At 42.4% G+C, this 23,302-nt stretch overlaps 1 protein-coding gene across 1 annotated transcript in view; it reads left to right on the forward strand.

Moving 5' to 3' along the window:
• The window catches only part of Crk (CRK proto-oncogene, adaptor protein), a 26,363-nt gene that overhangs the window by 516 nt on the left and 2,545 nt on the right, over nt 1-23,302 (forward strand). Inside the window, exon 2 of the mRNA XM_010642166.3 lies at nt 15,640-16,175. Within this exon, the coding sequence (XP_010640468.1) occupies nt 15,640-16,175 (536 nt within the window). The remainder of the gene's footprint in view (nt 1-15,639; nt 16,176-23,302) is intronic.

The following is a 23,302-nucleotide window of genomic DNA, read 5'->3' on the forward strand; positions in this document are numbered from 1 at the left end:
CCGCCCGGTGAGGGACTCACGGGATGGGAGGCCCCGGACGGGGTTGAGGGCCGCGGAACCCCAAGCCTAACCGGCCGCTTTTGGCGAGGTGACCCCCACGATTTGGGCAGAGAGCTGGAGCCCAGCCTCAATTCCCACCAACCGCGGGCGTATGGGGGAGGAGGAGCTGCTGACCGTGGCCGCTGGGTGTGCCTTGGGAGGACAGCCCAGGGGAAGGGGAACTGCTCCGGCCCCAGGGTGGGGCTGGCGCCCTGGCCAGGCACAAGGGCTGTGCAAGGCAGGTCCTCACAACGTGGGGACAAAGACCCGAGGGGGATGTTGGCACTGCAGGGTCATCACTTGGCAGTCGTGCCCAGAATGAATCCAGTAATCCTACAAGTGGCTCTTAAGGCTTGAAACATTTCCTGCAGTGTTGGAAAGCTGGATTTGGCCATACTCCCATGGTGGCCTTTGGTAGGAAGTCCCCACATACTGACTGGGAGGGATGGAGACACCCTCAGGAAACCGGTTAGTTTTTTTTCCTTTCTTGGGCATTTTTCCAAAATGCTTTTACTGTCCTCTTCCCTTATAGAGGACGAAGGTGGGGAACTAAATGTCTTGATGCTAGAAAAACGCTTTCTCTGACCAGCGTAGAATACATTGGTACCTGGTTGGGTCCAAGCGATCTAATGCCTAGAAGACTGTCCACTGAAATTAAGCAGGGTTCTGGTTTTCAAAGTATTTTATGGAAGAAAGGTTTTTTAGATTTTTTTATTCCTTGAAAATAAACCAGAGATAAGCCAGTGGAAACAATCCCTTCCTTGAAGGTGAATGGAACTTCATTTTCCTTAGGCTTAAATATTGTCATTCTTGTACTTCTGGGTCTCTCCTTGCTCAGTAAGTTGGGGCTGTGGCTGGAGTGTTTGTATATGGGGAACAGATCCTGCAGGGAAGACTTTTCAAGAATTTAAATTACTCCACCGGGTCGTCTTGTCAAGGATCGTTGAAACGTGACTGTCCTACCGATGTTATTAGAATTGTTTGGGGAATGTTGAGGAAATATATGCACTTATTCTGAGGTTACCATTGTCTGTATATCTTAACATCACCAAGAAGCCTAGTGCCTCCTCACCGTTCCCAAGTGGAAGGTGTTTCTTCCTGACCAGCTGAGATAAGATCTAGGCCAATCTCATTTAGGAATTATGAGTCCCCTGGGCCAGTCTTTGTAGCCCTTCCCTTGTAGGATAGTCCTAATTTAGATTTACTCACTCTGTCTAGAAACAGAAAGATGGGATAGCTGGGTGTGGTGCGGCACGCTGTAATCCCAGCCCTCCTGGAGGATGAGGCAGGAGGATGGCTGTGAGACCAGCCTGGGCTACATAGTGAGTTCCAGGTCAGTCTCAACTAGAGTGAGTCCCTGTCTCAAACCCCCCCCCCCAAAAAAAAAGATTTTTTTTTTTTTTTAATGAGTGTGGGGTCTTTTAAATTCACAAATTATCCTATGTCTTTCTCAGTCTGGTCGGTTCAAAACATGGTAGCATGAGATAGGTTTTTGATACATCATGTATTTGCCCCCAACCAAATGATCTGGATGTATTTGCCCCCAGATACATATTACTTTAGGACTACACCTTGGAAGTCATCTATCGTTTTATGTTATATATAATATCATGATGGCACACTGTCACTGATATTCTCTTAGTTTTGTGTTTTGTTGATTGTAAAATTTGGAAATAGTAGCTGACAGGTTTGGTATTTTTTCGCTTCTTGGTATTGTGATTTTATATTTCAACCCTTACCTTGGTGTTAAACTCCACCTTCTTAAAACAGATAAAAGTTGAGATCATTGGCTCAGGAGAAAAGGTGAAGATTGCCACAGTTTGTGAATGGGGTGTGGAAAGTTCGTGGCATTGTTTTCTGTTCTGTATCTCATTTTCCACCTGCCACAGACCCTTTTTTCTGTATAGGGCAATTGTGTCAGTTGCTGGCTAAATAATGATTACTTAATCTTTGTTATCCTTCTCTCCATCAAGCTCTTTTTCTTTTGAAGCCATACAAAAGACTGTTGAATTTTTGAGAGCTGTATACAATATTTATAGCTAACATTTATTGACTGCTTATTCTGCGCCAAGTACTTTGCTGAGTATCTTTGTGTCTTACCTCAGTTATTGTTGGTAATAATTTCATGAGTGAAGTACTATGATCTCCATTTACTAAAAATATTTCCTATTTATGTTTCCCTTTTATAGAGGAGGAAGCTGAGAGCCAGAAATTCAGTAATTTAGCCAAGAGTGGTGCTGGTACACACATGTAATCCTGTCTGTGACAGGAGAATATGGAGTTTGAGCCCAGTCTGTACTACATAGTTCAAGGCCAGCCTGAACTAAAAATAGCAAGACTCTGTCTCAAGAAAAAAAAAAAAAGAAAGAAACACCAGGTGTGGTGATGCATGTCTGTAAACCCAATGTACTCAGGAAGCTGAGGCAGGAGAATCACTGTGAGTTCAAGGCCAGCCTGAACTACATAGCAAAACTGTCTCAAAAAACAAAAAAATTTCTGACTTGCTTAAGGTCAAGTAGCTAGTAAGTGACTGAACCAGATTTTGAATTTAGCATTCTGATTCAAGAGTTGACCCTTTTATACTGTTTTCTCTGGAACCACTTTGGAATCCTGACTGTGTCAATAAAGGACTGTGTCCTCAACACTTTCTTCTAAATGCCTCTGCCTTGGGTCCCAGCTTCAGTATATAGACCAAAAGGAAAAGATGGCAAGAAGAAAACTGGCTTTAGCATACAGACCATACACATCTCTAAAGTCAGTGATGAAGAGGATTTAAGAAACCTTACTTGAAGTTGGGTGTGGTCCCAGCACTTGGGAGGCTGAGGCAGGAGGATTGCCATGAGTTTGAGGCCAGCCTGGGCTACATAGCTCAAGGATAGCTTGAACTACACAGCAAGACCCTCTGTCAAAATAAAAAAACACCTTACTTGGCACCTGCCCTGGCAAGCGCAAGGCCCTGAGTTTGATTCCTAGTACAAAAAAAAAATCTTATTTGGCATACTGAATATGGAAGGTGAGCTCTTTGCTTGGGGTTTCATTGAGGGTTTTTTGTTTGGTTGGTTGGGTTTTTTGGGAGGTGTTGAGACAGGGTCTCACTATGTAGCTCAGACTGCCCTGGAACTCACTGTGTAACCCAGGCTGGTCTGGAACTCACAGTGATCCTCCTGCCTCAGCCTCCTGAGTGCTGGGATTACAGGCGTGAGCCACCACACCCAGCATGTTATTTTGTATAGACAGCAGCCTACTGTGCTGTAGATTAAACATAGGGCCTTTTGCATGCTAAACTAGTGGGCTGCCATTGAGCCATCCCTATCCCCCCCCCAGGATAGTTTTGTTTGTGGTAGTTTTTTTTGTTTTGTTTTGTTTTTTGTGGTATTTGGCTTTGACAATGTGAAGCTACCTCCTGAACACCTCTCCTGCTTTTATACTTTTCTGAGACATGGTTTTGTGAAATTGCCAGGACTGGGCTCCAATTTAGGGGCCTACCACCTCAACTTCCCAGAGTGCTTATAAGCATGTGCTGCCATGCTAGGCCTTAGATAATAGTTTTTAGAAATGGAATAGGCCAGTGATTCTCAACATTTTCCAGTGAACTGCTTTAACTTGTTAGATCTTTAGTTCCTTCAATCCTCCTCTGCTGCTATAGCCTGGGTGCACCCTGACTGTGCTCCAGAGTCTCAGTGAAGAATTTAGATGAGTCTACTGGTCATATTCTTTGAGGTTAGGTATCAAAATGATCCTCAGCGTAGTTTTGGTTTTTTGTTTGTTTGTTTGTTTTTTGAGCAGGTCATGACTATGCTGTGCAGTTCAGGCTGGCTTCAAACAGTGACCCTCCTGCCTCAGCCTCTGGGTACTGGTATTACAGGAGTGGGCCACCATGCCAGGTTTAGGGCAGTTTTGTTGTTATTTGGTACTGGGAATCAAAATCAGGACCTCCTGCTTGTGAAGGGCACCACTGAGCTAAATCACCAGCCCTTAGGGCAGATTTTTTACATTTGACCTACTAGTTTCTCTTGGAACAATGAGGAACTAAACCTTGACCAGTAAAGTCTACAAAATTGAATACATTGTCTCTACTCATAGTTACAAGCCTAAGCTCTGGAGCCTGCTTTTGAATCTTATTTACCTGCCAATTATTACTGGTGTAATTTTGGGCAAATTTTTTAACTTGTGTTTCCTTCAGTTTTCTCATCTTTTTTTTTTTTTTTTTCCTCTCTCTCAGTACCAGGATTGAATTTAGGACCTGCCACTGATCTGAATCCCCAGCCCTAAGTTTTGTCATCTCTGAGAGAGGGAAAATAGTAATGCTGACCTCCTGGGTTGATTATAACAATTAAATAAACTTGAGTATAATTAAATAATTAGGAATATGGCCAACACAGAGTGGATATTCAAGATGCAAGTGTTAACCTTAGCGTAATTGAGGTGTGAGGGTAGTTGAAGCAAAGTGGGGAAACCATTCTTAGCCTTGAGATGTTCATTGGTGTGCAGAGTGCACTCGTGTGAAAGAACCTTGGGTCCAGAAATAAAAATAGGATGGTGCTTGCTATTAGTGCTCAAACCAAAGCCTCCTGCCTCTTGCCCTAGTGAGTGAGGGGAGCATAAATGCTTGCCTCATGTTGGAGATGGGGACAGAAGTGAGGTGGTAATTGTTTTTTTTTGTTGTTGTTGGTTTGGTTTGGTTTGGTTTTGTACCGGGGATCAAACTCAGGTCCTTGTGCTTGCGGGGCAGGTGCCAGAACCACTGAGCTAAATCCCCAGCTGTTTGATTTTTCTTGAAGATAGTGCTGCATGAAGCCTTCAGCTTTTGTATTTTGTTTCTCATCTTTGTAGTTGACAACCAGGTTTTCATGTCTTAGTCTTCAGTATCAAAGTATCCCTCCATTGAGGGGTTCTGGAGTTCATGAGTGAGTTACTCAGAGGTTTTATACCCATAAAGTAATCTCATGATAAAAGGAGGTGGATTTACTGCTCCGTGATCATCCTCCAAGAGGGAACTGGATTTTTCAAACTTAATTTTACTGTAGGAGTTTTGAGAAGTATTTTGAGATTCTGTGGAATCCTCTTTGGGAAACTGTAATGGGAAACTGCATTTTGGTTTAAATTGAAAATTTGTGAAGGACTGGAGGATTAAGCTGCGTTTGCTTTTTATTGATTACCCATGATGTATCACTTTTAGGAACTAATGAGGGCCAGGGATTTAGCTTAGCGGGCCACACCTGCCTGGCAAGTGCAAGGTCCTGAGTTCAATCCCCAGTACCGGAACCAAAAAATAAAAAGAAAGAAAGAAACTGAAATAAGTTGAGTCACAGAGAATTTAGATAACAACTCATTGCTAGTAAATGAGAGAGTAAACCAAGTCAGTCTGAAACTGCAAAGTACCATGCCGATATCTACCATTTTTAGAAAGTTCCTGCCAAGGAAACCAAATACATGTGCATATATATATTTGTGTGTGTGTGTGTCCCATACTGAAATTGAACTCAGGACTTTCACACTGAGCTACATCCCTAGCACTTTATTTTGAGGTCTTGCTAAGTCCCTAAATTGTCCATTCTGGGCTTGAAGTCAGCCTCCCAGAATTTCTGGGATTATTAGCATGTACCAGCATGCCTGGCTGAAACCATCTTGATACATCTTTAGGATCTCTTCTCAGAAGTTTGTTGCCTTTTAGACCTTTGTATTAAGCAGATGGTGTTATTAAGCAACCTCTGTAAATATGATAGGCAGTGGAGGAGGAAGAGACAAGTCTGGGAATGAAGAAAAGGAAAAAGAACTGCTGTATAGCTTGGTGTGGTGGCACATCCCTGTACTTCCAGCACATTGGGAGACAGAGGCAAAAGGATGGCAAGTTTGAGTCTTGCCTGGACAATTTAGCAAAACCCTTTCTTAAAACAAGAGGTCTGGAAGTGATGCTAAATGTGAAAGTCCTGGGTTCAGTTCTCAGTAGTGCCAAGAAAGAAATTAATGTGCGCTACAGGTGAGCCTTGTGATGGTGCAGCTGTGGTGTTACCTTGCCAGAAGTAACTAGCCTGTTTTAGCCTGAAGTCCCCACAGGTGTTCCTCAGGGAGTGACATTGTAAAAAGTATTGTAGTCTAAGGGCTGAGATGCTTAGAAGTAATGGTTGAGCAGGTACAGGGAAACTCTGGCCACCCTAAAGTACATATATAGTGAGACCCTGTCTTAACCGCCACCCCCAGGAAAAGAAATGACAACCTGTATTGAGTTTGGCTTCTGAATGTAGTGAGTCATAACTGTATATTAAGAATCCAGCCCAGGGTTGATGTAGAATATATCAGTGAGGATTTCAAAGTCCCAGATCGTTATGAGAATTCTGTTGATTTTGTCCTCTGACTCAACTGACTGTATCTTCTTCCTTTCCCTCCCTTCTGTTTCCTGCATTTGGCTTTTTGTGGTTGGAGATGAAGGAGGGAAAAGGAGCTGGAACACATAGCTGTGGTGAGGTTTGGGCTTATCTGGAATTTATATATATTCTTTCCCCTTCCTTTCTGGAGTTTGGATCAATGAAGACTGATTACCCCATATATCTGGCTACCCAGCAGAACACAAAACCAGGCATTCCTTTATGGAATTATTATAGTGTTGATAGGTTAGAAGGATAATTTATGGGTAAAGTATATCAAAGTTTTCCCTTGGTTTTTTTGTTTTGGTTTGGTTTGGTTTTTGTTTGGTTTGCTTTGGTTTGCTTTGGTACCGGGGATTGAACTTGGGTCCTTGCACTTGCAAGGCAGGCCACTGAACCACTGAGCTAAATCCCCAGCCCTCTAGTGTTTTGCTTCTATTTCTGTCTTTGGGAATATCAAACACCCCCCCCACACACACACACATCACACATGCACCATTAGAATAAAAGAATTAAAGCTACTTCTTAGCTTTTCTCTCCCTCTCTTTCCCCCTCCATCCCTCCCTTCCCCATCTCTCTCCCTCCCTCTCTCTCTCTCTGGAATTGGGGAATTGAACTCACAACCCTGTGCTTGCTAGGAAGGCATGGCACCACTGAGCTATATCCCTGGCCCCTGCTACTTCGCTTTTGTGCTAGATAATCTGCCGGTATTTAGGGTTTTGTTTGTTTGTTTTGCATTGATCTTGCCAAGGAACTTGGCTGACTTAGCAGTCCTTTTCTGTTAGCCCCCTTCTTTACCCAAAAAATACATTTCACTTGGCCTGTTGGAGTAACAGAGGAACCATAACAGGATGAATGGGAGTGGTTGTCTTCCTTCTTAGAATGAACAAAGTGCCTTGGACATGTTCAGGAATGGTTAGAGTTGCTCTTTTGTTGTATCTCAGTATACAATTTGTTGTTACTGCTACTAGATCTTGTAGGGACATATCTATTGATATAAGCCAAGTGGGGAAATGTCTTCCTAACACACACTGCTTTGCTCCTTGCTTACCAACACACTAAGCACCTTTGTATCTCACTATGCTGTGTGAGCTTTTCAAAACTGGGAGCAGATTTTCACTTAGCATTTTTTCCCTTCGCTTTAGAGTTACGTCTATTAAGAATAATAGGGCCGGAGATTTAGCTCTGGTTCTGCCACCTGCCTTGCAAGCCGAGTTCAATCCCCGGTACCAAAAAAAGGAAAAAAAAAAAAAGAATAATGAATATGTAATACTGATCATGGTGATATGTATCTATAGTGCCAGTGGTCTTTGCCCTTGGGAGGATCACTAAAACCTAGCAATTTGAGACCAACCTAGGCAACATGGTGAGATTTATCTCAAAAAACAAGGAAAAATAAAGTTATTATATCAAGCACACTTTCTCTTCCCCCCCCCCATTCTATTTTGGTTTTTTTGAGACAGGGTCTTTATGTAGCCCAGGCAGACCTTGAACTCATTGCAATCCTGTTGCCTCAGCCTCCCTAGTGCTGGGATTACAAGTATGTGCCACCACACCTGGCTCCAAGCAATTTATTATCTGCCAGTCACTATCCAAAGGGGACAACTAGTAAAAATTTGTGCTATTGTACCTTGACTTATAGTTCAGTAAATGTTACTGCCAAGACAGTTTATCTTCCTGGGAATAAGCAGAAATATCCTCCACCCTCCAATGGGGATTGAACTCGGTGTCTTGTACACTGGACAAATGCTCTACCACTGAAGTACATCCTAGCCCTTTATTTTTTTGTGATGCTAGGGTTTGAACACACACCTTTGTACTAAGCTACATCCCCAGAACTTGCCCAGGCTGGGTTTGAACTTGTGATGCTCTTAACTCCCAGAGTGCTGGGATTACAGATCTGCACCACGGTGCCTAGCTCCTTTTTAATTTTGGAGTCAGGGTCTTGCTAAATTGCCCAAGCTGACCTCAAACCTTTTTTTGTTAGTATAGTAATGGGAATTCAACCCAGGGCCATGCACATGCTAGGCAAGTTCCCTGCCACTGAGCAACATCCCTACCTGCCCCCTTTTTGAGACAGGATCTTCCTAAATTGTGCAGGCTTTCTTCAAATTTATAATCCTCCGGCCTCAGTCTTCCTAGTAGCTGGGATTACAGGCATGTGCCACCATCCCCAGCATATCAGAACCATTTGCTAAGCCATGGGTGCTTTGCTGGTGTGAGGCTGACTGCATCACCCTCTGCCATGGAGCATTCTGTATTGAGTAGATATCTATGCTCACAGTGACCCTGTTCTTCAGATTTGCTCTGCAGGTCTAAAAGATTATTCTGAATTAGCCTGGTGGAGGCTGAGGTGGCCATAAGACTTGAATAGAAAAATGCCACCTCTGGAGAGAAACTCAGAATATAACTTGCCATGCTCTGGTATGGTCATAACCAAAATCATTTCTCCAGTCCTGTACTTAGACCTCTTGGGTCACATTTTCTTTCTCCTCCCTCCCTCTCTCTCTCTCTCTCTCTCTCTCTCTCTCTCTCTCTCTCTCTCTCTCCTCTCTATCTCTCTCTCTCTCTCTCTCTCTCTCTCTCTCTCTCTCTCATCTCTTCCTTCCCTTTTTTTTCTTTTCTTCCTTTTCCTCTTTTCCCTTTTCTTTCTTTCCTTCCTTTTTTCTTTTCCTTCTCTTTCCTTCTTTCTTTTCTCCTTCCTTCCTTCCTTTCCTTCCTTCCTTCCTCTTTGGTACTGGGGATTGAACTCAGGACCTTGTACTTGCAGGGCAGGCATGGGAACCACTGAGCTAAATGCGCCCGGCCCTTGGGTCACATTTTAAAGTGCCTGAGCAGTGACTGCTGTAGAAGGACAGCCCAGGCTCTGCTTTTTCAGTGTCTTAAGTTAGAGAGCCAGCCAGTGGTCCTGAGTTTGTGCTACTAACTTTGTTTTATTTAGCTTATAGCCATAAACTCTCCAGCTGGGTTTTTGGTGTGTTTTTTTGTTTTGTTTTATTTTGTTTTGTTTTAATATAAGGTATATGTAGCTGGGCCTGGTGGTACACACCTATAATTGCAGTACTCTGGGAGGCTGAATTAGGAAAATCACAAGTTTGAGCCCAGCCTAGGCTACTTAGTGAAACCCTGTCTCAAAAAACAAAAGAAAACAAAAAATAAATGTAAAAGGGCTGAGGATGCCACTCAGTGTAAACACCCCCCCTCTTTTTGGTTTTTTTGAGACAGGGTCTCACTAGGTAGTTGAGACTGACCTGGAACTCACTATGTAGCCCAAGCTGGTCTTGAACTCATAGTGATCCTCCTGCCTCAGCCTCCCAAGTGCTGGGATTACAAGCTTCCGCTACCACACCTGGCCAAACCCATTTACCAGGGAAGAAAAGAATAACTTTATGTTGTGTCTCAATTGTTAGAGAAGGCTTGCTCACTGTGGCTTTTTTTTTTTTTTTTTAACCAGGGATTGAACTCAGAATCTTGCACCTACAAGGCAGGTGGTGGCACCACTAAGCTAAATCACTACAACTTTTAACTAGGGGATGCAAATATCATTTTTTGTGGGGGAGGGTAATAGGAATGGCAGTTGACAGTTTTCCCTAAACAAAGGACTTGAATAAAACAAGTGTGACATACACACTTGAAATCCCAAACATTTAAGAGGCTGGGACAGAAGGATCATAAGTTCAAGGCCACCTTGGGTTGTGTAGTGAGACTTTCTTTCAAGATAAAAAGGACTGGGGACTTGATTCATGGTAGAGTGCTCCCCTGGGTTTAATCCATAGTACCCTACATGTACCCTCCCCCCCAAAAAAGACTAATAAGAAATACCAGTCCCTACAAAGAATGTAATTATTACATACTGCAAACATATATTAATAAAAATTAAAAGGGCCGGGGATTTAGCTCAGTGGAGCTTATGCCTGCCTAGCAAGCGCAAGGTCCTGAGTTCAGTCCCTAGTTTCACAAATAAATCAGTGAAAATTAAAAACAACACTCAGCTGCGTGTAGCAGCACACTCTTCTAATCCCAGCACTCAGGAGGCTGAGGCAGGAGGATCGCTGTGAGGTGAGACCAGCCTGGGCTACATAGTGAGTTCCAGGTCGGTCTCAACTACATAGTGAGGCCTGGTCTCAAAAAAACCAAACAAAAAAAAACTCAGTGGTAGAATCAATAGACATGAAAACATCAAATGATCAAAGGTAAAATTTTTAAAAGTAATATTTCTTCTTATTGGTGTTTCTTGTTGTTTATTCTTTTTTCTCCAGAGATGGAACTCAGGACCTTGCGCCTGAGCTAAATCCCCAGCCCAGTGACAGTTTTTAAAAGGCTGGTTTTTGTGGGGTTTGTTTTGGAGACAAAGTCTAACTGTGTAATTCAAGCTGGTTTGAACTCACTGTGTATCCCAGGCTGGCCTCCTTCCTCCCTGGGCTTCCCAGGGGCTGAGGTTACAGGCATGCACTGCTATGTGTGACAAAATGCTGAGGGTTTGTTTGTTGTTGTTTAAATTTTATCCCATTGCCCCCCCCAAGCTCCCTTCTCTCCTTGTATACAAAAGCTTTGTTTCCACTTTTTCCTTTCTCTGTTTTTTATTTGTTTGTTTGTTTGGTTTTTGGTACTGGGGATGGAACTCAGGACCTTGCACTTGCAAGGTAGGAGCAGTGCCACTGAGCTATCCCTAGCCTGCCCTCTCCCCCCTTTGTCATTTGGGTTTTTTGTTTTGGGGTTTTTTTTTTTTTTTGGTACTGGGGATTGATCAATTCAGGACCTGTAAGGCAGGCGGCAGCACCACTGAGCTAAATCCCTGGCCCTGTTTTCTGTTTTTGTTTTTGTTTTTTTTGAGACAGGGTCTTGCTGTGTACCTCAGGTTGGCCTTGAACTCAAGGATTCTCCTTCCACAGCCTCCCAAGTGCTGGGATTACAGGCATGCACCACCATGCCTAGTTTAAAATGCTATTTTAACAAGGAGATGAGGGGAAATAACTCACTAAGTACTGGTGAGAGTGTAAAATTGGACAAACATTTTGAAGGACCATTTGCAATATAAGCCTTAATTAAAGTTCTAAAACCTTGATGTATGGTATCATTTGAAGGAGTTTATCCCAATGAAATAAATTTTTAAAAATTAATAGATGAGAACAGAAACATTCACAATAGCATTGTTTCCTCTCTCTTTTTACTTTTTTTTTCTTTTTCTTTTTTTTTTTTTTTTTTTTTTTTTTTTTTTTTTTTTTTTTTTTTTGATATCAGTGATCGAACTCAGGACCTTACACTTGTGAAGCAAGTGGCAGAACTACTGAGCTAAATCCTGGCCCAGCGTTGTTTTTTTACAGCCATTAAAAATCATGTTCTTGGCTAGGGATAGAGTTCAGTGTTAAAATGTTCAAGCATATGCTTGGCACATCCAAGGCTCTGGACTCAGTCTTTATCATATATACACAAAAAGTCATGTTATTGAAGTATATTAGGAAAAAAAAAAGATAAAACAGAATAATAACCCAGCTATAAAAGATGTATGGGGCTGGGGAGTTAGCTCAGTGGTGCCACTGTCTGCCTTGCAAGCATAAGAGAACCTGAGTTCAATCCCTGGTACCCCCAAAAAAGGATGTATGTATCAGAGTTGGGGATACAACTTAGTGGTAGGGTGCTTACCTAGCATGTGTGACACTCTGGGTTCAAACCTTTATCCTACCTCCAAAATTAAAAAAAAATTGTTATGTATTTAATACATATATGGTAGGTTTTAAACTAAAATGCTGAGTTCTGTGGCATTGATTAAAAATAAAATTTAGGGGCCAGGGATTTAGCTCAGTGGTTCTGCCATCTGCCTGGCAAGTGCAAGGTCCCAAGTTGGATCCCTGGTATGGGGGGGGGCTTATTTATTTATTTTTGTGCTGGGGATTCAACTTGCACTTGCCAGGCAGGCACAGCACCACTAAGCTATATCCTCAGTCCTGAAAATTCTTGTTTTGGCAGTATTACTCAGAAAATTTGTGTGTAGGGGGTTGTGTTTGTTTTTCACTTGTGCTGGGATTGAACCCAGGACATTTTAGCAATAAGCTACATCCCTAGCCTTTTTTTTTTTTTTTTTTTTTTTTTTTTTTTTTTTTTTTTTATCCCTTCGTTTTTTTTTTTTTTTTTTTTTTTTTTTTTTTTTTTTTGAGGTAGCTTCCTAAATTTCCCAGGCTGGCTTTGGACAATTAATCTTTTGTTTGTTTTTATTTTTTTGAGTCAGGGTCTCACTATGCAATTCAGGCTGGCCTTGAATTTACAGTGATCTCCTGCCTCAGCCTCCTAAATGCTGGGATTACAGGTGTGTGCCATCATGCCGGGCTGGACATTTAATCTTGTTTCAGCCTCCCAATAAGTTAGGATTATAGGTCTGAGTCAGTGTTCCACCTTGCCACTACACCTGCTTTAGAAACTTTATTCTTATTTGAAGTGATATGTATTCATTTATCATCCTAAGGCTACACACATATTCATATCCTAATGAAATATTTTTTCTTTTTTTTGAGATAGTCTCACTATGTACTTTAGGCTGGTCTTGAACTCACTTCACTATGTGGCCCAGGCTGGCCTTGAATTTGGAATGATTCTCTTGCATCAGTCTCCTGAGTGCTCGGTTTATGGATATGCACCACCCCATGTGTCTCTTAATGAATTTTAAGTTTTCTACTGTGTCCTTCCTCTTGGATTCTGTGTTATCAGAGGTTGAATATTTTAACCTTTCTTTATTTTCCCAAGCACCCATCCCAATTCATCTTTTTTTTTTCCCCCTGTTTTTCCCTTGTTTGGGTTTTTCGTTTTTCTTTTTGAGACACGATTTTGCTCTTTAGCCCAGGCTGCCCTCAGACTTGTAGTACTCCTGCCTTAGCCTCACACTAAGTGCTGTCATGAAACTGTTTGCCTCATGGGGAACAACAGTCTGGTTTCCATGTTTTAAATGATCTTAAAATTGATTTTGTTCTTTGAGACAGGATCTCTCTCAGGCTGGTCTAGCTCAGGCTGGTCCTCAACTCACTATGTAGCACAAAACACAGGCTGGCCTCGAACTTGCAGTAATCCTCCTTGCCTCAGCCTCCCAAGTATTGGTTTTACAGGAATGTACTACCATGCCTAGTTTAAAATTGATTTCTTTTTTCCCATAACGGGGGTTGAACTCAGGACCTTGCGCAGTGCCAGTGAGCTAAATCCCTAGCTAAAATTGTTTTTTTGTTTGTTTGTTTGTTTTTTTGAGACAGGGTCTCACTCGCAGTTGAGACTGACCAGGAACTCACCTTGTAGCCCAGGCTGGTCTCAAACTCACAGCAACCTTCCTGCCTCAGCCTCCTGAGTTTAAAATTGATTTTTAACCGGGCGTGGTGGCGCACACCTGTAATCCCAGCATTTGGGAGGCTGAGGAGGATTGTTGTGAGTTTGAGACCACCCTGGGCTACATGGTGAGTTCAGGCCAGTCTCATCTACATAGTGAGACCCTGTCTCAAAAAACCAAAATAAATAAATAAATAAATAAATAAAATAAAATTGATTTTTTTAAAGCCAGTGTGTACAGCACTCTTGAGACTGTGACAGTATTGCAAATCAGCCCAACCTAGACAATTATTGAGTGACTTAGTGATACCCTGCCTCAAAAAGAGATAGGGATGCAGCTCAGTGCAAAGTCCCTCAATTCAATCCTTAATATTGCACTCAATCAGATTTTTGTTTGTTTGTTTTGTTTTGTTTGTTTTTTGAGACAGGGTCTCACTGTATAGTTGAGACTGACCTGGAACTCACTATGTAGCTCAGGCTGGTCTGAACTCACAGCGATCCTCCTGCCCCAGCCTCCCGAGTGCTGGGATTATAGGCATGCGCCACCACACCTGGCTGGGTCCTTGTGCTTTCGAGGCAGGTGGCGGAACCACTGAGCTAAATCCCTGGTCCAAAAATTAATTTTTTTTAACAGGCTCTGGAGTGAGTTTGGGCCAAGTGAAAGTAGGAAAAGAAGTACACCCTACACCCATGACAGTGGGCCACCATGCAAGAGAGAATACAGTGGCCTTTTTTTCGTTTTTGTTTTTTTTGAGAACTATGTAGTTCAGGCTGGTCTTGAACCCACTTTGTAGCCCAGGCTGGCTTCACAATCTTGGTCGTCCCCCTGCCTCAGCCTCTCAAGTTGTGGGATTACAAACATGTGCCCCCACACCCTGCTTCTTCAGGTATTAATTTTTTTAATCTTTGTGTGTGTGTGTGTGTGTAGGTCAGGGGGGACCGGGGATCAAACTGAGGGTCCTTGCACTTGCAAGACAGACACCGGAACCACTGAGCTAAATCCCTGGTCCATGGTATTAATTTTTTTAAAAAAGAGGTCTTTGGCCGGGGATTTAGCTCAGCAGTTCGGTGGCCTGCCTTGCAAGCGCAAGGACCCGAGTTCAATCCCCGGTACAAAAAAACAGAAACAGGTCTTCTGTATCAGCTTCCCTAAAATCTAGTATTACAGGTATATGCCACTACACCTAGCATCAGTTAGCTTCTTAGTTTTTCTTTCTCATTTTGTTGGCTTTTCTAAATTTTTTTAGTTATCAGTCAACAATCAGATTTTTTAAAAATGTTTTTTCTTCTTTGGAATTGTACATTCTAGAAGTAAAGGAAATGATTATATGAACTCAGTGTAGATACCATGCTTTCCCCACCTCTTCCTGGAACAGATGCTGGGACCTATGAAACAGGAGAGCTTGCTGACTTTCCTGAGGTTGAAAAGAAGATTGCAACAAAACTGAATCTGATGCTACTCTTAAGTGGAGTAGCAACAGAGCATAGTGAGAGAATGAACGAAAAACTTGTGTGTCATGCGGTCTTGACCTAGTGTGAAAGCATACCCGGGTAGGCCAGGTTTGTTATGTCCTCTCTTCTTCTCTGGGATCAGTGGTGATAGACATTTTTCTTCCCAGGGATGTTTCATTTTCTAAGTGTGATGTTGGTTTGCTCTAAAGAGAAGGGTTTTTTTGTTGTTGTTGTTTTTATTTTTGTTTTTTGGGGTATTGTTTTTTGTTTGTTTGTTTGTTTTGGTATCAGGGATTGAATTCAGGTCTTTGTGCTTACAATGCAGGTGGTGGCACCACTGAGCTAAACCCCAAGCCCCAAAGGGGATCTTTTTTCAAGATTAAATATTGATTAAACTTGTATGGGAAAATGCTTAAAATTTGCGTTTCATTTCTAGTATAGCACATCTTTAAATAACACTTTACTCTGTTTTTTCTAGGAGTGAACCCCTCCAGACTCCGAATAGGAGATCAAGAGTTTGATTCTTTGCCTGCTTTACTGGAATTCTACAAAATTCACTATTTGGACACTACAACATTGATAGAACCGGTTTCCAGATCCAGGCAGAGTAGTGGAGTGATTCTCAGGCAGGAAGAGGCAGAGTATGTGCGAGCCCTCTTTGACTTTAATGGGAATGATGAAGAAGATCTTCCCTTTAAGAAAGGAGACATCCTGAGAATCCGGGATAAACCTGAAGAGCAGTGGTGGAATGCAGAGGACAGCGAAGGCAAGAGGGGGATGATTCCAGTCCCTTACGTGGAGAAGTATAGACCTTCCTCCGCCTCAGTATCGGCTCTGATTGGAGGTAACCAGGAGGGTTCCCACCCACAACCACTGGGTGGGCCGGAGCCTGGGCCCTATGCCCAACCCAGCGTCAACACTCCGCTCCCTAACCTCCAGAATGGGCCCATTTATGCCAGGGTAATCCAGAAGCGAGTCCCTAATGCCTACGACAAGACAGCCTTGGCTTTGGAGGTACATAATGTGTAAAATGTAGAAAGAAGAGATCTGCTACAGGGTCTCCCTTTCAGACCTCTTAGAGATTTGTAGAAATGCTGAATACAGCACCAGCATTTTGATGTTGTAAATGTCAAACTATTAAGTACTGATTTTGGCATTAATATTGGTTTTCTCTTTATAGAAAACCTATTTTGCAATGAGTAAACTTAAAACTGTATAACTGAATGTTCTGATTGATCTGCTAAACTTTTGCGGGGGGGCTTTGTCAAAAAAAAATCAGCTTCACTTGGGATGGGCTAATGAACTCTTCTCTCACTGAAACTAAACATAGTTTGACTACTAACACCATCTAGATTTATAGAAATTAACCTAAAATATTTTTACTCATCTATATTCTAATCTCTTTCTTTGCTGTTTGTCATTGTCTAAAACAAGGTTCGTTCACACAGATTTGACTATAAGTAACCTCTAGCACAGTACTTAACTGAAAGCAAACTGTTTACTTTAGGGGATATGAGGTTCCTTAGTATTAATTGTGTTTTGTCAGGAATGAGAGGGGCTAGGGATGGAGTGCGGTGGTGGAATGCTTACTTGCATGCACAAGATGTTGGGATTCATTTTCAGCACTGCAGAAAGAAAAAAATTGGAAACAGTGAAATATAATACAGATATAAAGAGATCCAGACTTCATACCTGAAAGTCTTCATTCCAAGAAGTACCAGATTTACTTGGTTTTTGTTGTTTAATTTATAGGCAAGAAGTCAGTTCTAAGGAATTAATTTTTGCCTTTTATCTGTAGTTGGTGGCCCATCTCCTTCTGAGCAGCCATTTCTCCAGCACTCGAAGCTTTGCCTCTTGTCTGTTTAATTTTCTTCATTCTCCTCCTCCCTTCCTTTCTGAGTTATGCAGAGCTAGTAGTTTAGCCTAAAGCTGCTACAGAAATTACATGCTATCCCCTGTTTCAGAACCTACTAGTATAATGACTGGAATATAGGCAGATGACTTCATAGGCACAGGTTAAAATTACATGAGCAAAAAATACCAGCGAAAAATGCAAAGTGTTGATGTTTTCTCTGTTTTCTTCTTTGGATCAAGTTGCTGTAGTGAGGAGTAGGAACTGTTCTGTGCTTAAGTGTGAGTGTTAGTCCACACAATGAGTTTGGATTTATTTGAATTGCTTTTGAATATTACTGGGTTTTTGTTTTAGTTTGTAAGCTACTAGATACACAAGAGACTTAGTAGAATTTGCTAGGTTTGACTGAAAAAAATGTGTGGCTTTTCTTTCTTTTTTTTCCAGTACTGGGGATTGAACTCATGACCTTGCCCTTACCAGACAGGTGCAGTACAGCTGCATCCCTCAAGCCCAAAAGTGTGCTTTTAAAGTTTGTTTTGATTTTTGTTTGTTTATTCATTTTGCTTTGCTTTGCTTTGAAATGGGGTCTCGCTATATAGTTCAGTCTGGCTTTGAACTCACTTTCTAGCCCAGGCTGGCCCCAAACTCATAGCAATCCTCTTGCCTCAGCCTTCTGGGTGCTGGGATTATAGGCACATACAACCATGTCTGGCAGTTTGTGTATTTTGAAATCATGTTTGTGTTTTAAAAGTGTCTCTGGCCAGGTGTGGTAGCCTCCCACAGTAATGGGATTACACAGGCATTTGCCACCTTTTCTACTGCTGGCATTATAGGTGTGTGTGCCACCACTCCCAGCTCAAAGTAGCTCTTACTAACAGTGTTATATATCTGGGCTCTCCGTAAAATGCTCTTTGAAGAAAGGGTTTCTGTGCTTTAAAAAATAAATTACGGTCGGGCGTGGTGGCGCACGCCTGTAATCCTGGCACTCGGGAGGCTGAGGCAGGAGGATCACTGTGAGTTCGAGACCAGCTTGGACTGCATAGTGAGTTCCAGGTCAGTCTCATGTACATAGTGAGACCCTGTCTCAACCCCACCCCCCAAAAAAAAGATTAAAAAACGTTAAAAAAAAATAAAATAAATTATGGGCTGGGGACTTAGCTCAATGTCGCCATGTCTGCCTGGTAAGCACAAGGTCCTGAGTTTGAATCCCATATGAGGTAGAGGGACAGCATTCAAGATCATCTTTTCTTGTGCTGGGCTTGGTGGCACATGCCTATAATCCTAGCACTTGGCTGCAAGTTCAGGGCCAGCCTGGACTATGTAGCAATACCATGTCTCAAAAAGAAACAAAAGGGCCAGGGATTTAGCTTAGTGGTCTGTCACCTGCCTTGCAAGCACAAGGACCCGAGTTCAATCCCTGGTACCAAAAAAAGAAAAAAAAAATCACCTTCCCTCATCATACAGATGGATATTTTCTTTTGTTTTTTTTTTTGTTGTTGTTGTTGTTGTTTGAGACAGGGTCTCACTATGTAGTTAAAACTGAACTGGAACTCACTATGTAGCCCAGGTTGGTCTCTAACTCATCTAACTCACAGCAATCCTCCTGCCTTAGCCTCCCGAGTGCTGGGATTATAGGCGTGCACTGACACGCCCGGCCAGATGAATATTTTCTGAATGGGATATTTTTTGTGACTGGAGTCTATCAGTAGAATATAAATTATTAGATATTTTCCCTTTCTCCACTCACCAGATTTCTCTAGTAAGGATAACAGTTTTGGAAAGAAAGATTAACTCTAGCTAATAAACATGGTAGGGTTATTCCTTTGCCCACTATAGTTCTGTGGACTGATCAGTGAGCCATATTCTGTAGGGCTACAACCATGGATAAGACAGATGTCATCTTCTAACAGGTTTAGTTTTATTTTGTTTTGTTTTTGTACTGGGAATTGAACTCAGCTCCTTGCTCGGCAGGCACTGGAACCACTGAGTTAAATCCCCACCCATCTGCTAACAGTTTAATGTCTGAAAAATACAGACATTAAATTAATTCAGAGATCCAAGTGTGGTGGGCCGCATCAGTAATCCCAGCACTGAGGGAAGCTGAAAGCCAAGGCTTTGCCAAAGCATGTGCTGTACTCCTGAGCTACATTCTAGCCCTTTTTCAGAATTTTATTTTAAGACAGTCTTTTTTTTTGTTTGTTTTTTTGTTTGTTTGTTTGTTTTTTGTGGTACCAGGGATCAAACTCAGGACCTTGGCACTTGCAAGGCAGGCAGGGTGCCACTGAACTAAATCCCCATCCCTAAGACAATTTTTTTTTAAGACAGTCTTCTTTCAGGCTGGGATTTGGCTCAGTGGTTCCGCTGCCTGCCTCTCAAGCAAAAGGGCCCAAGTTCAATCTCCAGTACCAAAAAAAAGTCTGCTTTGAGATAGGATTCTGTTATGTTATTTAGGGTGGACTTGAATTTGCCATCTTCTTGCTTCAGCCTCCCAGAATGTTGTGATTATAAGCATAATGCCACTGTACCCGGCTCATACTGAGTGTTTTGAAGGAGAAGTGAGAAATTAACATTAGAACAGTATTAGAGGTACTTACCAGTGTTTTTATTTTGGATCCCAATTTTTTGTTTCATGGTATTTTAAAAGCTAGTATCATGATAAATCTTATCTTGTAAATATAGGTGTTAAAATTCCATGTCTCAGCCAGGCGTGGTGGCGCAGGCCTGTAATCCCAGCACTGGGGAAGCTGAGGCAGGAGGATCACTGTGAGTTCGAGACCACCCTGGGCTACATAGTGAGTTCCAGGTCAGTCTCAACTAACACAGTGAGACCCTATCTCAAAAAAAAAAAAAAAAACAAAAAACAAAAATTCTATGTCTCTAGATTTTCCAGAGCAGTTGTTCTTTTTTTTTTTATGCACTAATTATATAACCTGAGTTCTCTGATTCAGAAGCCTGGCAATTTTGCCTTCAGTAGGGAAGAATTAAGATTTTAAGGCTTCAACCTTTTTTGTTTTTATTTGTTTGTTCATTTTGATACTGGGGATCAAACTCAGGACCTCTCACTTGTGAGACAGGTGGCAGCACCACTGAGCTAAATACCTGGTCCTTTGACCTTTTCTTTGTGGTACACATAGGGGAGGTATAAAGTGCTTTAAGACCTTGGTAATGCTACAGTGTCTCACACCTCTGCTTGTGGAACTCTGTATTTCAGCCTCTTGACCTGTGTATGTAATGTTGAAATAAGGCCCCTCTGCCTTTAATAGAGAACAAAAATATGAGATTGGAACATACGGAAATATGAGTGGCAAGCCTCTGATGTATTCAGTTGTCTTTTTCTGGAACAATAGCACTTAAATTTCTGTACAAGCCAAGCATGGTAGCACATGCCTATGTTTGCATCCCTTGGGAGGCTGAGTTAGGAGAATTGCCACAGGTCGGAGGTTGGTTTAGGCACATCGGGTGTTCAAGGTCAGCCTGAAGTACATAGCAAGATCCTGTTTTAAAAGAAAGGAGTTTTGGGGCCAGGGATTTAGCTCAGTGGTACTGTGCCTGCCTTGCAAGTGCAAGGTCCCGAGTTCGATCTCCTATACTGCAAAAAAAAAAGAAAGAAATTTCTGTATTCACTGAAATAAGTATCTACTTGCCCATGCATTTTCTTTGTATATCTTCAGAATTGCACTAGGAAGGGACTTTGAAAGTAACAGAACTGGCTCTCAGACTCTTCAGGCATTAAAGCAGTCCATTTGGTAATCTTTACAAAGATTTGGTAATGGTGGTGATAGTGGTGCTTTTTTTGAGTTAGGATCTTACTGTAGACCTGCCTTGACATCTGTTTGAATATCTCTACTTTGGAAGACCTCATTGTCAGCCACAACAATGTAGGACATAGGTTGGAAATTTTCTTGGTTCACAGCACCGTAATGTCTCAGGGTGAGGGAGGACGATCATGAGTTCAAGGCCAGCCTGGGCTACATAGTAAGTGCAAGATCAGCCTAGACTAGTGAAACCCTGTATCAAAGAAACACCAAAAAAAGGTGCTAAGAACTGGGCATGGTGGCACACACCTGTAGCCCCAGCACTTGAGAGGCCGAGGCAGGAGGATCTTGAGAGTTCAAAACCAGCCTGGGCTACCTAGTGAGTTCAAGGCCAACCTGAATGACATAGTGAGACCCTGTCTCAAAAAGAAAAAAAAAGGGGCCAGGGATTTAGCTCAGTGGTTCTGCCACCTGCCTCCCAAGTGTAAATAGTCCTAATTTTGATCCCTGGTACCAAAAAAAAAGGTAATGAGTCAACTAAAATCATACTCGGGGCAGGCGGTAAACCAAAATTCGATCTCTGGTACAAAAAAAAAAAAAAAAAAAAAAACCTAAAAATTAAAAAAGGAAAAAAAAATTAGAACCCAGTAAACAAGCTGTTTCCTCCAGAAGAATAATCAGGCTGGTTCTAGAGGAGGCTCTGACCTTGGACCTGAGTTGGTTTTGGATAGTAGTTGGTCTAGAGACTTTTTTTTTTTTTTTTTGTATTGGGGATCAAACTGAGGACCTTGCGCTTGCTAGGCAGGCACAGTACAACTGAGCTAAATCCCTGGCCCCCTAGAGGCATTCTGAAGGAACCCCTAGGGCCCCGAGCATAATTTAAAAGTTCTTGGTATGATGGATTTTAAGGAGCTGTGCAAGGTGGCACATGCCTATAATTCTCACTACTCCGGGAGGCTGAGGTGGGAGGATTGCAAATTCAAGCCCAGCCTGGGCAACTTAGCAAATTATTGAGACCCTGTCTCAAAATTTAAAATGGGTTGAGGTTGTAGCTCAGTGTGAGGATTCAACCCATAGTATCACCAGAGGTGTGGGGTGGGGGGAGAAAGGGCTTTCCAGCCATATAGTTGTGGGCTGAAATGTCTGGCTGTATGAACTCAGGTATTGTGTAATTGCTGAACTTCCTCTTTTTTTTTTTTTTTTTTTGAGACAGGGTCTCACTGTAGTTGAGACTGACCTGGAACTCACTATGTAGCCCAGGCTGGTCTCCAACTCACAGCAATCCTCCTGCCTCGAGTGCTGGGATTACAGGTGTGAGCCACCACTCCCGGCTCCATTTTCTTATCTGTAAAATAAAAAGAGTTCTATCTTACAGGGTTATTATGAAGATTAGAACATAATTTGAGCCCGACTCTGGAGGGTGAGGCAGGAAGAACCTAAGTTCAAGGCCAGCCTGGGAATTTAGCAAAACCCTATCTCAATATAAAAAGGGCTGGGGATGTAGCTTAGTGGTAGAGCATCCCTAGGTTTGTTCCATGATACCAAAAAAGAAAATAAGGATAATAATTGAGGCTGCTTATGATGGCACATGCCAGTAATCCTAACACTCAGAAGGCCGAGGAAGAGGACTATCGTGAGTTCAAGGCTAGCATGGGCTTCATAGTTCAAGGCCAGCCTGGGCTACATAGCAAGACCCTGCCGCCCCAAAGGAAGAAAGAAAATAACTGTATAAAATACCCTCCAATAAATAGTGATTAATTTCATGAAGCCAGAGGAACAGGATACTTACAAACCAATTACATGCTCAGATCTCAGATGCTAATAATTAAAGGGATGGTCATGAGGCTTTTTAATCCAGTGACATCTGGGGCTATGTCTCACCATTGTTAAGTATTTTGCCACAGGGTGAATTTATTTCTGTAATCCCAGCATTTGGAAGGCTAGTGCAGGAGGATCATTGTGAGTGGCGCCACTGAGCTAAATCCCCGGCCCTTTTCGAGTCGTGTGTGTGTGTGTGTGTGTGTGTGTGTGTGTGTGTGTGTGAGAGAGAGAGAGAGAGAGAGAGACAGTGAGAGAGTGTGTGTCTGTGGGTGTGTGGTGATGGTGATGGTGTTTTAAGACAGGGTCTTACTATGTAATTCAGTCTGGCTAGCCCCAGTGAGCCCTCTGAGCCTTCCAAGGACTGGGATTACATGTGTGCCATCACACCCAGCACAAGAAATATTTTGTAAAGAGAAGTGAAAATATGGATTGATTGGGGCTGGGGATTTGGCTCAGTGTTTCTGCCACCTGTGTTGCAGATGGTGATGGTGTTTTAAGACAGGGTCTTACTATGTAATTCAGTCTGGCTAGCCCCAGTGAGCCCTCTGAGCCTTCCAAGGACTGGGATTACATGTGTGCCATCACACCCAGCACAAGAAATATTTTGTAAAGAGAAGTGAAAATATGGATTGATTGGGGCTGGGGATTTGGCTCAGTGTTTCTGCCACCTGTGTTGCAAGTGCAAGGTCCTGAGTTCAATCCCTGGTACCACC

The sequence above is a fragment of the Fukomys damarensis genome, unplaced genomic scaffold (assembly GCF_012274545.1).
Source record: "Fukomys damarensis isolate Sample0158 unplaced genomic scaffold, DMR_v1.0_HiC HiC_scaffold_13, whole genome shotgun sequence".
Lineage (NCBI taxonomy): Eukaryota > Metazoa > Chordata > Mammalia > Rodentia > Bathyergidae > Fukomys > Fukomys damarensis.